General features: G+C 43.8%; 1 protein-coding gene across 1 annotated transcript in view; it reads left to right on the top strand.

Moving 5' to 3' along the window:
• GGT7 (gamma-glutamyltransferase 7) overlaps positions 1-18,121 on the top strand; it is a 51,407-nt gene extending 33,286 nt beyond the window's left edge. The window contains exons 10-15 of the mRNA XM_066625505.1: positions 2,411-2,499; positions 5,067-5,219; positions 5,709-5,826; positions 8,779-8,916; positions 10,499-10,598; positions 12,486-18,121. Of these exons, the coding sequence (XP_066481602.1) occupies positions 2,411-2,499; positions 5,067-5,219; positions 5,709-5,826; positions 8,779-8,916; positions 10,499-10,598; positions 12,486-12,649 (762 nt within the window). The 3' untranslated portion in view covers positions 12,650-18,121. The remainder of the gene's footprint in view (positions 1-2,410; positions 2,500-5,066; positions 5,220-5,708; positions 5,827-8,778; positions 8,917-10,498; positions 10,599-12,485) is intronic.
• Positions 18,122-20,847: the final 2,726 nt, after the last annotated feature.

Raw genomic sequence — 20,847 nt, 5'->3', positions numbered from 1 at the left:
CCCGACCCCCCTCCCGCCGAGGAGTATCCCGAGTGCGTTCGGATACGGGCCCATCCCCTGGAGAAGGGGTCCTCCCTAGGGGATTGTTTCCCTCCTCTCCAGGATGACGTCCTCCAGTCCCGAGACTTCCCACCCGGGCAGCTGAGGACTGCCCGGGTACCTTTCAAAGGACTCTGGTGGGGCAGTTCTGCCTCATTTGCCATCCCCACACCGCATGTCCCTGATGTAAACATATCCAGTAAAGACATCAGGAGTCAGCATTTAGGGTAGTATCTTGCATGTATTGCTGGCACCAGATTGCTGGGGCTTTGGACAAAGCCCTGAACTGGAGCCTTGCCACCTACCTCCTAATGGCACATTGGGTGTTATCACAACCACCAGTAGTGAAGGTTTGAGGGCTGAGCCAGCCCAGTGGGCCCTCCAATGAGTGATGGTCTTAGGCCAGAGTCCTGTCTGCATAACCTTTGATGTCACCCCTCTTGCATGCCTTTCAGATCTGGTATCCCTTTTGTGGAATCAGGTTTCATGAATCTTGGGCAGGGGGTGGGTTTGCGTCTGAATAGTCAGTCTCCTTGTCTTAATTAAGATTGGAAACATGAAAGTGTTCAAAATTACTGCAATTGGATTAAAAATCTGTTGGTAAATACTGGAGAATATTTAAACTAGCATACCTTTGCATGATGATATTATAGTCTTTGATAAGATTATATGAATGGCAAGTTTCTGGAAGAGAAAATCATATGAACACATGCACTGCCATCTTCTGGCCTCTCCTCTTGTGGAGGAATATTGGCTGAAAGCACCTCCTTATACTGTTCATAAATGGGGCTCACAAATTTCAATTGCCATCTTCCGAAAGCAGACCCTTCCAGTCATCTACTGTAAACAAGTTATTCTTTAATCATGAGCTGTATCCAAATAAGATTAGTCATGATTCGGTACCACTGGAAACAGTGAGACAAGTTAGTCATGACTAACTTCAGTTGCATTAATTCTGGTGGGAATTGTGATTAACTTTTTTGGATACAGTCTGACATAGAACTGGAAATGTGATCTGAAGCAAATAAAAAAAAGAGACATTTATGTTGGAGACAGCACTGGCCATACTCAGGGGCCTTCCCACACCTCTCCTGGGAGGGACCAGTTTATTTAACAGCTCTATGGGAAATGCAAATGAGTAAGTTTTGCATATGGCAAATGTGAGCAACCAGGTTTCCTCCTCCCCCCAGAGGCTAATAAAACAATAAATGACTACAGATCTGCCATTTAAAAACCGCAGGATTCAGGAACCAGTGGGAGAACATTTCAGTCTCTTATGGTACTGGTTCTCAAACTCTCTGGGAGTTTGAGGACCAGAATACGTCTTTGCAGGGGCAGGGTGGAAAGCAGCAACATGATCCCCAGAATCGCACTGCCATGGGGGACATAAAGGCTTTTTTAAACTGCTCTAGTCCCTGCTGGTGCCTGGGGTGTGCAGGGAGCCCCGCGGAGCCCGCAGCCGGGCTCCCCGCACCTCTAAACCCTGGCAAAACACAGTTGCAATCCACTTCCAGATTGCCATTGCAATACCTGAAGTGGGTTGCAGTCGTGTTTTTCCTATGTTTATAGGAGCTGGGGCTCCCTGCACCCCCCCCCCCAGGATGTCTGTAGGGCCTAGGGTGAGTTACAAAAAAGCCCTTATGTCCCCCACAGCAGCGTGATCTTGAGGATCACGTTGCTGCCTTCCCCCTTTCCCTGCCCCTTAAGGGGGCAACAGCAGTGGTTCTCAGGTTGCTGCGTTATGACCCACCAGTTTGAGAACCACTGTCCTAGGACATTTGGTTGATACTCTGAAAGTCTCTATTCTCCCAAAAAGAAACTTTTGTGTGAAATTGCTGAACTTATTTATGTCAGTCAAAGCAATGATTTCCTCTCCCATTACCAGTGTTAGCATACTGAGATTAGAAAGACAAAATGATTTCCTATTACTGCTGGTGTGAAAGGTCACTGCTTATCTAATTTATTTTTGAGCTCCACATAGAATTGTTACAGACTGCATTTTGTGGTCAGTTGGCACCATTGGTTGCAGTTCTATTCTCTCTATAGTCATGCATGTGTGTGTGCGTGTACAGGGAGGTTAAAGACATAAAGGGCCCAATCCTATCCAATCTTCCAGTGTCAATGCAACCACAATGTAAAGTAAGAGATCAAGGTAACTTGAGGAGGCCTCTGTGAGGACCTTGACTGATCCCCCACTGCAGGAGGAAGTATACATCCCATTGGGACAGCTGCATCGGCAATGGAAAGTTGGATAGGATTGGGCCCAAAGTATCACCTTCTTACATTGTGCCCCTTAAGGCTCAAAGAGACATTTCAAGATCCAACTTTATATTATTGTCTCTATTTTTTTTCCTTTTGCCCTTTCATGTAGACATTAAAAATAGTACTGGCATTAGCTAGCACCTTGGGGGACCCTTTCTATGATGCATCCATTTCTCACAGTGTAGAAGACATGATGAGGTAAGTCCCAGTTACAACGAATAAAAGAACACTGAACATCTTCCATTTTGTACTGTTTACAGGGATGGCCACCTCCTGCATTCTTGGGGGCCAGTCTGTTAGTTGGACCATGGTCCAAGGTTTGGGGTTATTTATTTATTTATTTACAAATGTATACTCTGCTTTATCTCCCTCATGTTCATTCAAAGCGGTTGTGTGAGCCTCTCATCTCAGGTCAGGTTGTTTCATAAGGAATGATCAAGAAAGGCTTCATAGATACAAATACAAGCATTCAAATGGCAGGAGGACATTGATTGGAGGTGGAGGCTGAGGCATTAATAAGCATCCTGAAAGATTCCCTCAGGGAGTACTTTGGTTTTCCAGAATGTACATGGAATGGTAGCACAGTAACAGTGATGTGACTCTTTTTCCTGTTTCAGTCGGTCCGTATCTTGCGCACAATTGGTTTGCACAGCAGTAGCATAGCTAAGGGGGGGCAAAATGGTATTACAGGAGCTGCAATGGACTGTGGTAGCAGCCCCTCCCTCTCACCATTGCATCCATTCTGGGCAAAAATGGCAATATGCAGGGGATGCCATGTGATTTGGCAAGGCACCTATGCATTGCCATCGTTGCTTGGAATGGCTCTGATAGTGAGTGGGAGGGGCCACTTACATGGCGCATTGCGGCACCTGCAGTACTCACTGTTTCCTCCTCTAGCTAAGCTACTGTTGTCCCACTTTCTCAGTAAATGCCCTGCAGCAAGCCTGAAATGGGGGAATGAAGCTGCTATTCCCTCAGTCTCTCTGTATCTCTTGTACTGTGCTTCTAGTTCATAAAGAGTATGTATTGTTGGATTTGAGGGAGTTTTGCCTATTTGCAATACTGACATTATGTGCCAACCTCAGATGTCCCTTTGAATTGATGGAATAAAACCATCACGTAAGACGCAGGCCTACTGTACATGAAACTGAGCAGTTTTGTTTTTTTTCAGTAGAGCTATTGGGGAATAAATCCAACCTGTGGGCAGCCAGTTGGTCATCCCTGAGTTAGCTTATAATGCAGAAGTTCTGGTTCTGCTGAGTTGGCACAATGTGTGAGCAGTGAAGTGTGTGGAATGAGATTGCACAAACTTATATCACTTCCTTGCAATGTTTTTCAAACTAACAGTCCAATCCAATGTATAGTATTTCTGCTCAAAAGTAAGTCCCATTGAGTTCAAAGGAGCTTACTCCAAGGCAAACATGCATAGAATTGCAATGCTAAATAAGCTCTAAGGCTGCAATCTTACACACACACACTTTCCTTGGAGTAGGCGCCGTTGGACACAATAGGACTTACTTCTGAGGAGACATGCATAGGCTTGTGCAGCTACATTCCAGAAATAGTCATGATGTCTTTGTTCCAGCTATGGTTCTTGGGAGTGGATGTGGCAGCTGTATGTCACGTACCAACAGGGACTTTGATTATTTGAATTTCATTGATATATGGATGAAATATATGTGAATGTTATAATCCACTTAAGGGTGCAATCCTAAGCCCTTATGCCAGTGCTTTCCAGCACTGGCATAGCAGTGCCAATGGGACGTGTGCTGCATCCTGCAGTTGGGTGTCACTCACAGAGTCCTCCTTAAAGTAAGGGAATGTTTGTTCCCTTGTCTCGGAGCTGCATTGCCCTTACGTCAGGGCTGGAAAACACTGACATAAGGGGTTAGGATTGTGCCCTAAATGTGTTTTGTAACACTTCAGTGGCATCACTAGGGAATGTGGGCTGCACCAGGTGACATGCACAGGGGGAGTTGACACCACTATTGGCCAGAATTTTTAAAATCTTGGTATTTTTGAATAATACCATCATACTATATATCATTCAATGTGTAATTTCATGCTAAATGCAATGGAACAAACTGCATTGAAATATCTCTGTTCCATTAAAAGTTATAGCCAAAACAACCAGTGGCTGTGGGGCAATGGGACATCACCATGACCACTGCCTGGGACGTTGCCCCGCCCACTGCAAGGGAGGTGGTCCATCATGGGGGTGATGCACTGGCCTCCCACACCAGGTGATGCAAATCCTAGTGATGCCACTGGTTTTAATATAATATAATATATGCTATATCAGATCTTATGTTCTGTGTTTCATGGATACATTTTGATGTTGACTTTTGTATAGGCGTGTGCTGCTTAACAACCTTCCACTTAACAGCAGACCGCACCTATGACAGTGGTCAAACACAACAAAAAGGTTCTTAATGAGGCAGTCAGGTCTCCCATAGCCCATAACAGAGTATCTGTTGACATAGCAAAGAGGCTCATAATGCAAAGAAGAGGCAATCTATTTCCAGTAGCCTGTGCAGCCAGCCAGTGTCTGGCAGGGGGTGTCTGTTTACACAACAAAGGCACTAGATTGGGACTGAATGTTCACTTAGCAACCTAATTGCATAACAACGGGGATTGGAGAACGTTGTTAAGTGGTGCACACCTGTATTTATAGTTCAGTCTGTCTACCTTTGCGACAATTTTCATGTTTCTTTCCATCTGTTTTTATAACACGCTACTCTTTCTCTCTTCACTCTTCGATGCAGTAAATCCACGGCAAATGTCCTGCGACAACTGATTAACGACTCCCAGCCTTTTCCGTCTGATCCTCAGATTCCACATTTCCCCATGGAAAGTGGCCCCTCTGCTAGCCAGGTGCTTGTCATGGGACCTGATGACTACATTGTTGCAGTAGTAAGGTGAGAGGTTTTCTCTGGATGCTCACACAAAGCAACATGTGAATAACCCCAATATCACCTCTCAACTCAGGAAGCAATTTATTCCTGCAAAGTTCAATGGCAATTAAAGATGTCATTGGGGGAGGGAGAAGTGCATCTAGATGGCAGCAGGGCATGCCAGATCTTATCCCTGTTTTCTCAGCCTGGAAAATTTATGTGCACTGAACTGTGCGGAATCATGTCCACCAAGAAATAAAAGAGGCAGGATTTTCAATGCGGTGCTTTTGGCTGAAACAGACATTTTTTGAACAGAAGTAAAACATGTTCAGAAACCGGGCAGCCGAAGAGGTTTCAGATCCATAAGCTCTGAGGTGGGATATATCACTCACAGTGCAATCCTATGCCTGTCTACTCAGAAGTAAATCCCTGGAGTTTACTCTCAGGGAAGTATATATAGGCTACTTTGCCAGGTTTGGTTTCTTTCCACATTTTCTTTGTGCTCCCCTTTAGTTCTCTGAATCGGCCTTTTGGAAGTGGAATCATGACTTCTTCTGGAATCCTTCTAAACAGTCAAATGCTGGATTTTTCCTGGATGAATGAAACAGATAACCAGTCATCTCCTAGCCTGGTAATAAGCTGTGAAATTAAACTGACATAAATAGTGGTGCCTGGTGGGCGCAAGTACCTGTATGTGTGACACTATTACTGAAGTGTACAGTTGCTTCCAGTAGTGCCCTTTACACTGCAGAGGCATCACTTTTCTGCAATTAGCTGGAATTGGATTTAAAATGGAGGCTTTGGTCAGCACTGCAATGTAACACTATAGCACAGTGTTTCCCAAACTGTGGAAAGAGTGATCACTCCCAAAAGAGTGATGGAAAAATCAGATAATTAATTGCCTCAAAACATGAAGCTATTCCGAAATCAGCTACTGTAGCTGCTAACTACCCTGCGAGGAGCTGAGCTCCCGCAGTTTGCAAGCAAGTGTAAATATAGGGAAATAAATGTTTGTGGGTCTTTCTTTCTGGTTATTATTATTTATAAATAAATAAAAAAATATTTCTTTCTAGATCTCCTTTTTTTTAAAGTCTGGTAAACATAGGTGGATCTTGATAGTGTTGTTTTTAAAAAGTGGATCATGGTGCTAAAAAGTTTGGAACCACTGCTATTGCGCTTGAATGCCCTTCCCTATGGCCGAGAGTCTTCCATAATGTATATGTACAAGTTATAGCCCAAACCTGTGCAGGATTGGGCTGTCACATGGAGCCTATTATGTAAGAAGAAGTCATTTTCACTCCATCATTTTCACTCCATCATTTTGCAAGTGCTGCTGCAACAGGCCGCGGTACCACAGCTCCACTGATGGACACCACTGGGCCCACTGGACCAGGTAAAGTAGTGCTGTGGGTGGGGGTAGGGCAGGGAGGGGGTGAACTGGGGACAAAACTGGGTGGGAAAGGGGAGGAAGGGGTGGGAAGCTGACTAGAGGGGTGGATCCAGTGGCAATGGCATATGCTGGATCCTATTACCTCCGTTTTGAAGTTTCCTGCCCCTTTCCTCTCCTCAGACTTGTGTCAGCTACAGAGCTGGGGCAAGTCCAAGAAGACCCACTGGTAAGCAGGAGGCTTACAGAGGGGTAAGGAGAAAAGATTTCACTTTCCCTTCCCAAGCCTCTTGTTCTATCACCATGCTGAATGCAGTGAGCACCTTTTTGTTATGGCTGCATTGGTGGGGGGAGTGGAGAGAACAGAATTGGGCTGTTCCATTCAGCAAAAGTTTTCTACAATGCCATTTAAAAGCTTCTTGTTGGCAGCCTCAGCCCATTTTCTTGCTCCTTGTGCAGCGATACATTTCCCCTTAATTACTCTTGGATCAGTTTTCTTTTCCTCCCCATCAGGGTAGTGGCTTTAATTACCATTTTAATTATTTTTCTTCCTTTTAAAAATTGCAAAATGTATGTTCCACTGATATGATTGTGGGGACTGCTTGATCTTAAACTTTTCATGAGAAACTATGTTTTGTCATGGGAGGCATTTTCAAACTATCCCCCACATGCATTTGAGATGGAAGACTATGTCACATGTTCATTTGAACATGTGACTTGCTCTCAATCATTCCATCTAAACCAGTATTTCTCAAACTGTGGGTCGGGACCCACTAGGTGAGTCGTGAGCCAACTTCAGGAGGGTCCCCATTCATTTCAACATTGGGATGTGACTGCATTTGGGGAAATGTTACAGATCTGTACTTTTAACAAGCTACTATGTATATTCTTTTAATAGTGAAAGTAAATTGGACTTACTTCTGGGTGTGGGTAGGATTGCATCCTAGGATTGTTAAAAATGTCCCTGCTTGTTGACGTCAATTCTGGTTATGACATCACTTCTGGTGGGTCCTGATAGATTCTTATTCTAAAAAGTTGGTCCCGGTGCTAAATGTGTGAGAACCACTGATCTAAACAAATCATTTAGAAGGCCACCTCTGTACATATGGTCTACCTCAGACCTAAGATCAGCTTCAGGGGTCCTACTGTCTCTAGCTTATCTTTACTAGCCCATTGATAGATGGTTATCAGGGATAGTGCCTTGGTGGTGATGTCACTGGCATTCTGGGGGGGGGGGGCAAAACACTAAGTTGCTTCAGGTGCAAGGCCACTAGTGTAAAGCAGCCCCTCCTCCTCACCTTCAGAGTCAGTCATGGCTGCAAAAGATTTTGCTTTTGCAGCTGCAACTGACTCTGAAGGTGAAGAGGACACCAGTGGCCAAGTGCCTGAGAAAACTTAGTGTATTGCCTCCCCTCCAGAAACTCCAGTGGGTGATGTCACTGGCTCTGAAGGTGAGGAGGAGAGGCCACTGTACACCAGTGGCCAGGTGCCTGAGGAAACTTAGGGCCCAATCCTATCCAACTTTACAGCACCAGTGCATCCGCAATGCAGCTCCATGGTAAGGGAACAAATGTTCCCATACCTTGAGGAGGCCTCCAAGTCTGTCCCCACACCACAGGATGCAGTGCATGCCCCCCTGGCACAGCTGCACCGGCAATGGAAAATTGGATAGGATTGGGCCCTCAGTGTATTGCCTCCCCCTCCCGCTCCCCCAGGAGCGCCTTTGGGTGATGTCACTGTGGTTGTGAAATTCTCTCAGGAAAATCCAACAAGCTCCCCCCTGCCTTCTTGCCTTTGGATGAGTTTTGAAAACGTTTTTAAAAATGTCAACATGCATTTTGTGTTCGATCTCTATTGTTTAATGATCTGATGTTTTTAAAAATTATTTTATGCTCTTAGTGACGCTGTTCGTTTTTACTGTTACATTTGTATGATTGATTTTGCTGAAATGTATTAGCTTTTCTTCATTTTTATTCACTTTATACTGTTTGCCACATCGATCGTATTTGTAAAAGTGGGGTAGGCACTGCCTACAGACCTTTGGATTTCCTGCTGTGAAGGTTATTAGAGAAATGTGACGCATTATCAAAGTGCTGGGAATGAGATTCTGTTCAGTTATTTGGAAATCAGGTAAGGAAAAAGGGCCTTAAGGAGGAAAAAAAATGATACATTCAATAGAATTTCTTTTTCTTTCAGAGGAATTCTATTCAGCCTGGGAAAAGGCCTTTGTCTTTCTTACTACCCACTGTTGTTCGGCCATCAGAAGGCATGTGTGGGACCTACCTTTGTCTGGGAGCCAATGGTGGGGACAAAGCATTGAGCAGCATTACACAGGTGAGTTCTGAACTCTGCAGTATGTTCCCCAGGAAGTGGCATTCCCTTTCTTACTAGAAGCACAGGTCAGGTCTCTCAGGCCAAGTTCTCATTGAGGGGGGTAAACCTGCCTCTGGGTTGAGTCACTTTAGACTGTGGTGGGGATTCATTGTTTGAATCCCCAGCTTCCATATTTCCTCCACATATAACACTATCATGGCATGGAGATAGAGTCTAACCTAGCTTCCTCCATGACATGCTAGTTTTCTGGGTGAAGGGATTTTGTGTGTGTGGTCAAACTAGACCATCACTTCTCAACATTTTCCCCTGCTGTATCACTTTACATGGTCCTCCTGTTGGAAGTACCATCAGAAGTAACTGGCGATTATGTCACCTGGTGAATTGGAAGGCCAGGCACAACACCACAGACACCACCTCAAGTGCCACCAGTGGTATGAGTGCCACTGGTTGAGAAGATGTTTCACTAAGTACTTAATTGGAGAGGGCCTGCTTCTTTATTCAGTAAGTAGCAGCTGGATTCTGTCCTCCTGCCTTTCAGATTGAGACTGTGGCTGCAGATGCCAACCCAAACACTATGCCATTATGAGCACAATCCTATGCATGTCTATTCAGAAGTAAGTCCTGCACCACTATGCAGATGTACCTTCCAATGCTCAGGCGGCATTGTAGGTAGGTAGAAGTCTGCTGCCATGGTCATTATCAGGGTGTAGGGTCCCTGCCCTGGAGGGGCCTGGAGCAGGCTTGTTCCGCCCCCAGGGAGGCCTCAGATAGGCTAAAGGGGGAAGGGGGTTCCAGCACCCTTGTCCTCCTCCCCAGCAGAGCTACCAAACCTGGCCTAGGAGTAGGAGCTGTTCACCTCACAGCTCCCTGCTTCACACTGACCACCTCTCATCCCTGGCCTCCCTGTTTTATGGAGCAAGCCCGCCCTCTTTGGCCCCTCCCCTTCCTCCAGGTGGGGCAGAAAAGGCCTTTCCTGTTCCTGGCTTGTTTCCTGCAATGTTCCTTGTTTGCCCTGCCAGCCCCCTCTGGCTGGTTGGGGTGAGCCAACTTGCTTTGCCCCCTTCAAGGGCAGGGAAGCCTCCCCACCCTGGGCATGGGGTGCCTGCTCCAGGGTAAGTCGGGGGTCAGGGCATCTGGGAGGGGCCCCAACACAGGACTGGCCCAAGATCTTGTGGTGTTTGAGGTAGCATGCCAAATACTGTCTCCTTAGCTGGTAATGATCCACTCTCTCCTCCTCCCTCTCCTTGGAGTGGAAAAAGAAGAAGGGGATGGGATAGAACAGAAAAGCAAGTGTGGAGGAGAGGAGGGTGGTGGGCAAGCTACTGCATCTCCAATTATCTACCCACCACTCTTGTTCCCTCCACACTTCCTCTTCCACTCCACCCCCCTCTTTCTTTTCCAGTTCAGGATGGAGGAGGAGTGAAAGTGAGTATGCAAGTGAAGTGGGCATCCCCTGCCAAACTGCTGCATGAGATGACCACCTGAGTTGGCTTAATGGATGGGCCACAATTCAACACCTGAACAAAATTCACTGCTAACCGTTTATCAAAATGATTAATATACATGTTGTTTTTTAAAACAGGTTTTAGTAAATGTTTTAACGTTCAACAAGAACCTGAGTGAGAGTCTGTCACTAGGTCGGCTTCATCCCCAGCTTCAGTCCAATAACTTGGAAGTTGATAGTAAGTATGGAAATGTGAACATTGTCCTTGGGGTGCTTTTTTTAAAACTGCACTTCTAGTTTATTACCCCTCCCCCCAGGAAGTTTTCCGAATATGCCTGTTCTCTTTCTCTGCTGAACAGTCTGTTGAACTTTACAATTTAGCTGTAGCAGAATAGCAGAATCTTTTTATATCAACACTGGAAGAGGGGAAAGAGAAACATTATGGGAAAGAAAAATGACAACATGTAGTACATTCGTGTCCAAAAGTGACTTAAGGCACAATCCTAACCTCTTATATCAGTGCTTTCCAGCACTGACATAAGGGCAATGCAACTCCGAGGGAAGGGAACAAACATTCCCTTACTTTGAGGAGGCCTCCATGAGTGACACCCAACTGCAGGATGCAGCACACATCCCATTGACATGCTATGCCAGTACTGGAAAGCACTGACATAAGGGGTTAGGATTGTGCCCTAAGTACTAGTGACTGTTTTTTTTACATTGATTTCATGCTTCGTCAGGAGTCATTTTCTTTAGACACAACCCTGTGTTTCTAGTGTTATTTCTCCATAGCCAACAAACATTATTTGGCTTGGCTACTGAAGCTCTTTCCATTTTTCTTTATTAATACATGAACCCTGCAGTTCCTTTTAAGCACTTCTGACATGCCGCTACAGGTACATGGTAAGAAATGTGAACATAATGGAATAGCTGTTCAATATACAGTAACATGTAGAGAATCTCCTTGCATTTGGGGAGAAACAGTGGATCTAGATATCTTCCCTTCTGAATGTATCCGTTGACATAGGATCCCGCTGCAATTGGGCCAGTTGATTGACATAGACAGAAAAAGATGTAGTTTGGTAAGGGCTAGATATGCCAGTGGATCCAACCTGTAATGTGTGGAAGAGGGTATGCCTTCCCTTCCACTTTGCATATCTGGTTACCAGCTTCATTGCACATGGATGTTGCCAACTAGTCATCACCCACAGCATGTTGTGTGAGGTTGTCTCTAGGTTGTGATCTGGACACATTATAAGTACTAGATGTGTAACAGCATTAGCATTCTCCTTTGCTGTTCTCTTTTTTGTTGTATTCAGACCAACGTGGGAAGGTTACTTTCTGTTTTTCCTGAAAAGTTTGTTTTGTGACTAGGTCTTTCTTTTCTGAGATTAACATTTTGGGGGAATAGGTTGATGTGGAGTTGTAGGGGCTGTCCAATGTACACAATTTATTTCCCTGTACAGGTCCAACCTTGTTATACACGGATTTTTTATACACGGATTTGACTCAACACGAATGGCCACTGCAAATGAGAAGGAATGTGCTGATCCCTGGAGAAGGGGAAAAATGCATCCTTTTAAAATCTGTTTAAAAACTGAACAGCCCTTTAACAATAGCCTCCTTAATGAGGGGGGGGGGCAGCTGGCTGACAATCCATCAATCCTTCTCTCTCCAGGCGACCCTTCCCTTCCCCCTGAGCAGTGAAAGAAAGGTGATCAATTTGCATTGGTGAAGGGAGGGACTGAGTGAAGTGCCTTTCTAAGCGCTTGGAGGAGGACTGATTGATGGATTGTCTTCTTAAGTACTCTTATCTTACATCATAAGGTCAGCAAGGCTGTTTTTATAACACCTAGCAAAGGGGACTTTGTTTTTTAAGTTGATTTGCTTTAGCTTCACGTGAGTTCTGGGAACAGAACCCAAGCGAATAATGAGACTCAACCTGTATTAAATGTATGGGGTCCCTTAGAGATATTCCTCGTTTCCAGTTGATCACTGCAGTGTCTCATTGGGAGGACAGGAAGATGCTGGTGAGATGAGCCTTCTAAGGTTTCAATAGGTGGGAGGGAAGAAGACATAAAGGAGGTTTAAAATGAAAATAATTACTTTGAACATTCCCCATCAGGTGAGTTTCCTGAAGACGAGATTGACTACTTTACAACCAGGGGTCAACATGTGAACAAAGTTGAGGTCCTTTCCCTTGTTCATGGAGCCAGAAGAACCAACAACTTCATAATTGGTGTGAAGGATCCTAGAAGTGTGGATGCGGCTGGAGCCACAATATTATAGCAACTCCCAGAGGGATTTTTTCCCCATGAAATGAGGCTTTTTTCAGAATACAATGTGCATGTTCCCAAACAGTCCCTTTATCATCCCCCACTGCGTGGAACAAACAGTGTCTCTTGTGGACTTCTACATTGCTAAATAGACCCCTCTTCTTTACTGAAATAATGCAACAACAACGGCTTATACAGTCACAATACAGCCCTTAGAACAATTTTTTTTTTCTTTTGATAATCTTGAGTTATAGGAATCTCAGGCATTATTGCAATAGGAGTACAGAGAATAGGCTTGATGTCAACAGCGCCCTCTCAAGGATTGATTCCAACCATTTACTATACAGCAGAGAGATGTTTCTAAATTAAACACTGGGAGCATTCAAGAAGCAATCCACAGGGTATGTACAAATATACCATTTTGAAAGCAGCAGTAGCAGTTTAGTTGTACGGTAAAAAACGCATCTTTCTATTAAAAAAATGGTTCTGCAGGTTTGTGTTCCAGTGGAAAAGATCCACCTGTGGAAAGTGCCTGGTGGTTAACGTCTGTCATGTCAAGAACTCATTTCCAGTCTCTGGAGTAGTTTTATTCAATACATTTCTATTCTGCCCTTCCTCTAAGGTGTTCAGGGCAATGTACTTTGTACAATTTTATCCTCACAACAGCCCTGTGATGAAGTAGATTAGGAAGAGAGAATGAAAATGATGGGCCCAAGGTCACACAATGAGCTTCATGGCTAAGAGGGAATTTGAACCCAGATCTCCCTGAACCTAGGCTAATACTAGGCTAATAATCACTATTATACCTTACTAGCTATTGGTTTTACAGTTTAAAATAATCTTTGTAGTTTTTTTTTCCTCTTGAAGGGGAATGATAAAGGAACATACATATGAATGCTTCTTTTTTTTTAAAAAAAAAAGACAGATAGCCTGCCTGACTCACAAGGGAAAGGATGACAGTTGTGGTTGTGATCCAGTCTTTGGTCTCTTGTCTTGTTAAGCTTCAGTGTGAAGAAACTGCAGGTGAAGCAACTGCTTTGAGTGCTTCTAAATCAGGGGTGTCAAACCCATTTCATACCAAGGACCGAACATTATTCATGGTGCCTGGTGAGGGCTGGAAATGATGTCATTAGGCAGGAAATGATGTCATTGAACAGGTCATAACCAAAAATAAGCACTTTTTCTCACTTAGGAACTCGTTAGCTGCAAATGACAGAAAATACACAAATCTTGATCATATTTCAAGATATGGGAGAGTCCAATTTTCATGTGGGGTGCCCTTTCAGCAGTAACACCTTGGCACTGCTCAGCAGCTGAGAGCCTGGGGGCCAGATAAAAAGCTTCCACAGGCCACATCTTGCCCCCGGGCCTTATGTTTGACACCTCTAAATGGTACCTATGTCTTCAGCCGCAAATGTAACAAATGGTTTAATTCTCAAGCTGTGCTGAAGGTTAGACAGAAAATCTGGGTTCAGGATATTTATTGATGATGTTTTAGTAATCACCAGTCTGCTTTCTGGAAGACCCTTCCCCAAACTAATCATGTCATTTGTTCTTGCATATTCACGTGTGTGTATGTGCGAGTGTGTGTGTATAAAAATAGCAAGCATAGGAGGCCCTAATTGAGATTGGGACTGTGGCATGGGGAAGGAGATAAGTAATCATTTCCTCCAACCACAGACTCAGCCCTGGGTATTCTTTAATATTCCCTGTGAGTCAAGTAATTTGTATTAGTATATATGCTGTATCATCTCCTAACCCTACATTAACAGCCCAGTCCTATCTGAGATTGGGCTGCTGGGTAGAGCAAACTATGACTTGTAGAAGTAACTTTTACTGTCGTAAAATGGCCACAGATGACGCATGCATCATTTTGTGATGACGCATCATTTTGTGTGTGCTCCCCTCCCCTTTACTCTCCTCAGACATAAACCACCAAAAGTGATGGCATATGTCTGAAGAGACCCATAGGCAGTAAAAATAATTAGCAAGTAAAAAATAATTTTAAAAAATAAATAAAAAATAATTTTTACTTACCTCCTGTTTGCCCATGGGCCCCCCCCCCCCCCCCCCACTGGATGCAACGTGCACCTTTTTGGTGCGGCTGGCAGGGAATAGGATTGGGCCCTAGTTGTCAGTGTTTATAATCCTCTTTTTCTCTTTCCACCCCAAGTGGGAGTTCCTCCCATAAGGTCCCTTGGTGGCATCATATCAACAATATCTTGTAATGATTTCAACAAGATGTGGATCTCATTTCAAGTATACTGCCGCCATGCACTATGTAGTTCAGCTCTGGATGTGATCTATGAATTTTGTCTGTACTGGGGAAAAAAGTGAACTTCAGTTTCCTAGTGGTGGTATTCATAGTAGTTCTACCAGAGAAAGAACATTGCAAATTCTAATGCAGAAAGAACTCAGGCAGATTCACTGTCAATTTACACTGAATAATTTAATCATAATCTTTATGTTAGTCCCTTGGTTTTCCAGTAATGTTATGTTGGTTTTCCATAGTGCTGCAGATCTATTTCAGCTTATTGCTGCATTTCCTGAGAAATACCAAGGACATCCAGTTTAAAACAAGGCTCACTCTAATAAAAAAAAGGCAATCCTTTTTTCATTCAAATGTTATAATCTAAGGTTGGGATTTTTAGTTTTGGAAAACACCTGGGGATGAACACACATACACCCAAGCAGATAGATTGTGGTTTATCCGCTTAGAAGTCATCTACATTCAGATCCACCATGCCTTGACCCAATATCCCTTTCTTGATTAGAGGACAGCTAATAAAATGTGGTCAACTTACATATATTATCCTTTCAGCTGACATTCTCAAAGTATGTTGAAAACTATTAAGGTCGTTCATATTGCCATATTCTAACATTTAACCATAGGTATAATCTTTTATCTGCTCTTTAGTATGTTGTAATCCTAATTGACATAGAAGACCTCTTCCCAAGCTTATCTCACTTTTCTTCATTAATTCGGAACTTTTTTCAAACTGCCCTGATATGTCCTAGCAGCTCACTTACACCAAAGCTTATTTGTATGACCTGCCGACAACATAGTACACAAAATGTGAAAAAAGAAATTTTTTTCATTGTAATTAAGATGAATCCAGGGCATAAAGTATGAGGTAGTAAAAAAAATGTAAAAGTAAAAAGACTGTACAGTTGCCCAGTTGACTGTACATGTGATCCTGAATAGTATTTGCATAAGCAGAATAGCACTTCCAGTTCTACAAGGAAGGGTGGGATTTCTACCATCTCTTTTCACCAGTGGTAGCTCACCTGTGTCATGCCCCACACTATTCTTGGAGGTCCTCTAGCCTTCCCCATCAGCTTTTCAGGTAGCCTAGGGGCTGCAGGATGGAGAAGGGGGCAAAAAAGACACATTCCATGACCAGCACACCACTTGTGGTCCTCTGGACCAAAGCCCTACAACGCAATCCTAGTCACATTTACACAGAAGTAAGTCTCTCGAAGGGGCCCAGTCCTATGCTTGCCTAGGTACAGTGGCACTGAAATGAACACCTCTGTATCCTGCAGGGCCAGAGCAGCAGCTGGAGGTCTCCTCATGGTAAGGGAACATTGATTCCCTTACCCTGTGTAGAGCTCTGGTGGCCCTGATGGGTGTACTTGTAGCTGTGCCAGCTATTTAGCTGGCACAGAACTGAGAAGACCCATGTTGGGATAGGATTTGGCTGCAGCCTCTGCCACTGTCCCTGCCCCCTTCCTGGACCTAAACTGGGCAGGAGGTCTGGTCTAGAGGGTAGAGCCTCCGTCTGCCTGAAGATAACATCCACAAGGTCACCAGTTCGAGGCCACCGGCACCGTGCGACCTTGGAGCAGCTGACAAGCTGAAGCCGAGCAATTCCATCTGCTCTGAGCGTGGGAGGATGGAGGCCAGAATGTGAAGCCAGATCGGATTGCAACACCTTGAATGTAGTAGTTCTTGAAAGAAAAGAACCTTCTTTGAAATTGTAAAAATCCCTATTTAAATAGGGATTTAGATAAAGCCTGCCTATGTAAACCGTCTTGAATAAAGTCTTGAATAAAGACCAAGAAAGGCGGTATATAAATACCTGTTATTATTATTATTATTAAACTGCCCTCCAGCCTGACCCCTTCTTGCCCAGTTTTACCTGTCCCTGCCTTCCCCCGCCCTCTCCCACCCCAAAACACCTTCCCACCCTGTGTTCCTTGTCATCACCCCCCCAGATTGGAGGCCCAGCGTTGACTGGTGCTGGCCTTTGTGCTGACGCTGCTCATCACACGGCTGCCATAGGCTTTAGGCGCGTTTGCAATGGCAATTGCTGGGGCAGCACATGGACCACCAGTGCTGTCCTGGCAGAGGACTGGGCTCTTAGTTTACACATAAAACTAAAAGTCAGTTACCCACTGACAGCCCAATCCTATCCATACTTTCCTGGGAGTAAGCCCCATTAACTCTAATGGGACTTACTTTTGAGTAGACATGCATAGGATTGGGCTCTGAGTTTAAACTGGTACATCTTCTCTGCAGTGATACCATTGGCGCTAATGAAGCTACTCCAGGACTACCAAAGTAAGTTGCTTTATGTCAAAGAATATTTAGCCATATCCTACTATTGTGGCCAAACCAGATTTCATTGGATTGATATTTGAAGCCTGAGAACAGCTGCCAGTTGTTAAAACCCAGGGCAGTACTCAAACCAACATGGGCAATTGCTTCTGATTGTTTCCAGAACGACCACTGAGACCCAGTCATGTTGTTGCTCTTGGCTTATGACGATCATAGATCACAAAACAATTAATGGGATGTTGGGATTTGAGGCTTGTCAAAATATTTCAGAGCCTCACATGGATGGTGATTACATCAGAATAACCCTTTTGTATGAAGGTCATGTATTCCGTGAATGCATGGAGTGGAGAAGCAGGGTTGCTTTGGTCCCTGATATCCGCATGTTCAGGTGAATGTGTGGTATAGAGTCCAACATGCTTACAAATGTACATGCATTAGGTTCCTTCAGTGCCATTGGGGTCTCTCCAATGGAAGCTGTATGGCTGTAGTTGAATATGTGGAGGCTGGGGGCATGGACAATCAGCACGATCCTGCTTTCTCCCCCTTATGTTCACTGAATGTATGAAGACAAAAGAAAATTAAGAATTCTACACCATGTAAATCAGAGAAAATGAAGGAGTGACTCTGCCTTCAGTTCTGTAAGAAACATCACTGCGCAGTTTTGTTCCACTGAGAAATTGATCATGTTTTAGGTTCACAAAAGTTCACAGACCTTTAAGATTGAAAAAAGGAGTTTTTCCCTATCGTAATTTCAAGTGAAGGCAATGCCTAACTTCTGTTGGTTTCCCCCTATGATGTTATACCTATGGCTACTGTACATATTCTATATATGTATTTGCTAACAGTTGTTTTAGTGTTCCAGGTCTTATAAACCAGTGAACTGGAATCCTGTGAATACTGTCTTTTTCATGTCCCACATGGCTTAAAAGCATCTTAATATGAAATTAGCCCTTTACAGGGTAGGGGTGTCAATGAATTAACCATTCTTAAAGCCATCACTGGTATGCTTTCTATGTGCATATTGATGATCACCATGTAATTTGCAATCATTCACTATTTAAGGGCTCACTTGTTATATAGAAAGTCGCTATTGGCCTGCACAAGATATTTGAATGTTTGTATAACACTTCTAACAGCAACCAAGATATGCGTACAGCCTATACTGACTATCTATAAGGCCAGTTCCCAGTGTTCTGTTGCACACTGAAATGACCAAGAAACAAAATGTAGGATGCAGCTATTTAGATGGAGTGGTACTTTCAGGAAGGAGGAGACTGTGTTGCAGATAGCACTCTGGGACATGGTTCATGATGGAATCTCTCCTGTCATCCAGGGGAGGTAGAGCCTTTTCTCCAGCTTGTATCTGTGTGCTTCACCTTTACGTTCTCCCATAGAAGTGAATGGCTGCCTTTGGGAAAACAAAGCTGCTCCATTTGAGAACAGCAGCAGTGCTGTCCATGCAGTGGGCATGAGTTCAGTGAACACACATAGGGGAGAAATGGGATTGCAATGACAAGCCCATCCCCAAATTTACACGTTTGTTCAACCGTCTACATGCAGGCATGCAAACTGTACACGCACAAGAATCATACAGATGGTCAGTTATCCCAAAAAGGGTACTCCACTGCATATTCAGAGCCTATGCATGGACAGTTTGTATCCATGTTCAGATGGTTGAGTGAACATGCATTGATTAAGGGTAATACTTTTGCTGTGATCTTCCGTCCATGAGCATTCAATGCATGTACAACCAATGCTTTTTGTGGAGAGGACAAAACTGATCCAGCACACTTGCTGGTGGCTGATCCAGCCTCCATCAACAACCCCCCCCCCCGCAGCCCCCTTCCCCTTGCTAAGGTGCAATGCATCTTTGTGTACAGAGCACTCACAGATACATTTCACCACCTCCCACCCCGGAGTAGGTGTCCTTGAAACATATGAAGTGTCTCTTTTCACATGCTCACCTGCCATGAGAACAAAACCAATTCAAAATCTTACAAACAGATGCTTAAAAACTGTTTCCAAATGTGTTAACGCATGTATTGATTTATGCGAGAGAAGGAAAGAAGGTTAACACAAAAGACATACCCATGTGTTAGCCTCTCTGAGGACGCAGTGCAATGCATTCTGAATGTACACTTACATACCAAGGTCCTGGTTAACCATGCAGTGCTTAGAAAATAGGTAAAACTGTGAGACAATAACAGATGTAGTAAAATGTCATGGTCCCAAGGGTTTAAGCTCATTACCTTCTCAGAGCATAGCACCCTTGCTTCTGGGTGAGTCTGTTGCTGATTTCCAGCAACAGCTATCATTTCCTGAGAAGATCATATGCATGGCAATACCAAGCACACAATTTGGTGCAGATTAGTTTCTGCACAACACTGTGAGAGTTAGAAAACCATATACAAAGAGAGCCTTATATGTGTACACAGCTTTTACAGATCAGCTTTTTGCAAGAGTCTGCAAGTTTAACATCACCTGTGCACATGTATATGGCCCTATTTGTAGATGCAAATCTGGGTTCCTTTACTGCATTTTGTTGCAAAATGTCTCCTAGCCCTTCACCCCACTGGTCCTGGAGCATGCAATAATTGTCATGCAACAACACCTATTATGAAAATGAATAGAATACCAGGAATATCTAGATCAAATGGGCACAAACTGCAAAAGAGGAGATTCTGGTTGGTTATTAGGAAGAAATTCTTGATGGGAAGGGAAGATCAGCAGTGGAACATATTGGCAAGGGAGGTGGTGGATTCTCCCTCACTGGTGATCTTCAAGCAGAGGCTCAATGGCACTTGCTGCAGATACTCTCTAGGACGATTTCCTGCTATAGGCAGGGGGTTGGACAAGATGACCTTGTGAGTCCCTTCCAATTCTATGATTCTGTGATTAATGTTCATATGCTTTTACAACACACTTTCATCTAAATGCATACTGTGTTTGCTATCATGCCAGCAGCCAGCACTTATGCTGAGATGTCAACACTGCACACATTTAAATCAATGCGTTTGGTAAATGCTACTTCTTACTATATCAATTGTCTGCACAAGGAAGGGCTTTTTATAACCATGTTTAGTAAGTACCTTGTATATTGACCCATAGATCAGTGTTGTCTATTAGGCACAGCAATGGAAGTGTTCCTGAACTCAGGTCTCTTGCTTCTACAATTCAACTAATGATGTTAGAATATGCATAGTTCCTCCATAATATTTTTTTTAAGCTAATTAGAGTATATTTCCTTCCTTCTTTTTAAAGAAAGTTTTTTGACATGAATGAACAACTTGTAGGCACAGGGTGGCCTTGGAATATCTTGAGTTGCATATAAGGCCCGGATAACGATGTATGTCCATAGTTTAGAATTTACCAAAAAATTAACTGGAATTGAAAATAGACCAGAAAATGGTTATGTTTATTAGTCTAAAGTTCTTCCAAATGTCTGACAATGCCTTTTTATTGTTGCTAGTAAGGTAAAGATACAAGCTATCTGGGAAAAGGCTATTTTTGGAAAAGATGAGTAGTTATTGTGCTATCAAAATGTAGACTGAGTAGATACCTGTATATGGGCACCTCCAGAAACATCTACCAAAGAACAATACTCCAGCTGGCTGATTTCTAGGGAGGTGGTTCCCTATAAGAAAGACCAT

The sequence above is a fragment of the Tiliqua scincoides genome, chromosome 4 (assembly GCF_035046505.1).
Source record: "Tiliqua scincoides isolate rTilSci1 chromosome 4, rTilSci1.hap2, whole genome shotgun sequence".
Taxonomy (NCBI): domain Eukaryota; kingdom Metazoa; phylum Chordata; class Lepidosauria; order Squamata; family Scincidae; genus Tiliqua; species Tiliqua scincoides.
The sequence above is the reverse complement of the archived record's forward strand: the minus strand, read 5'-3'. Positions and strand labels throughout refer to the sequence as shown.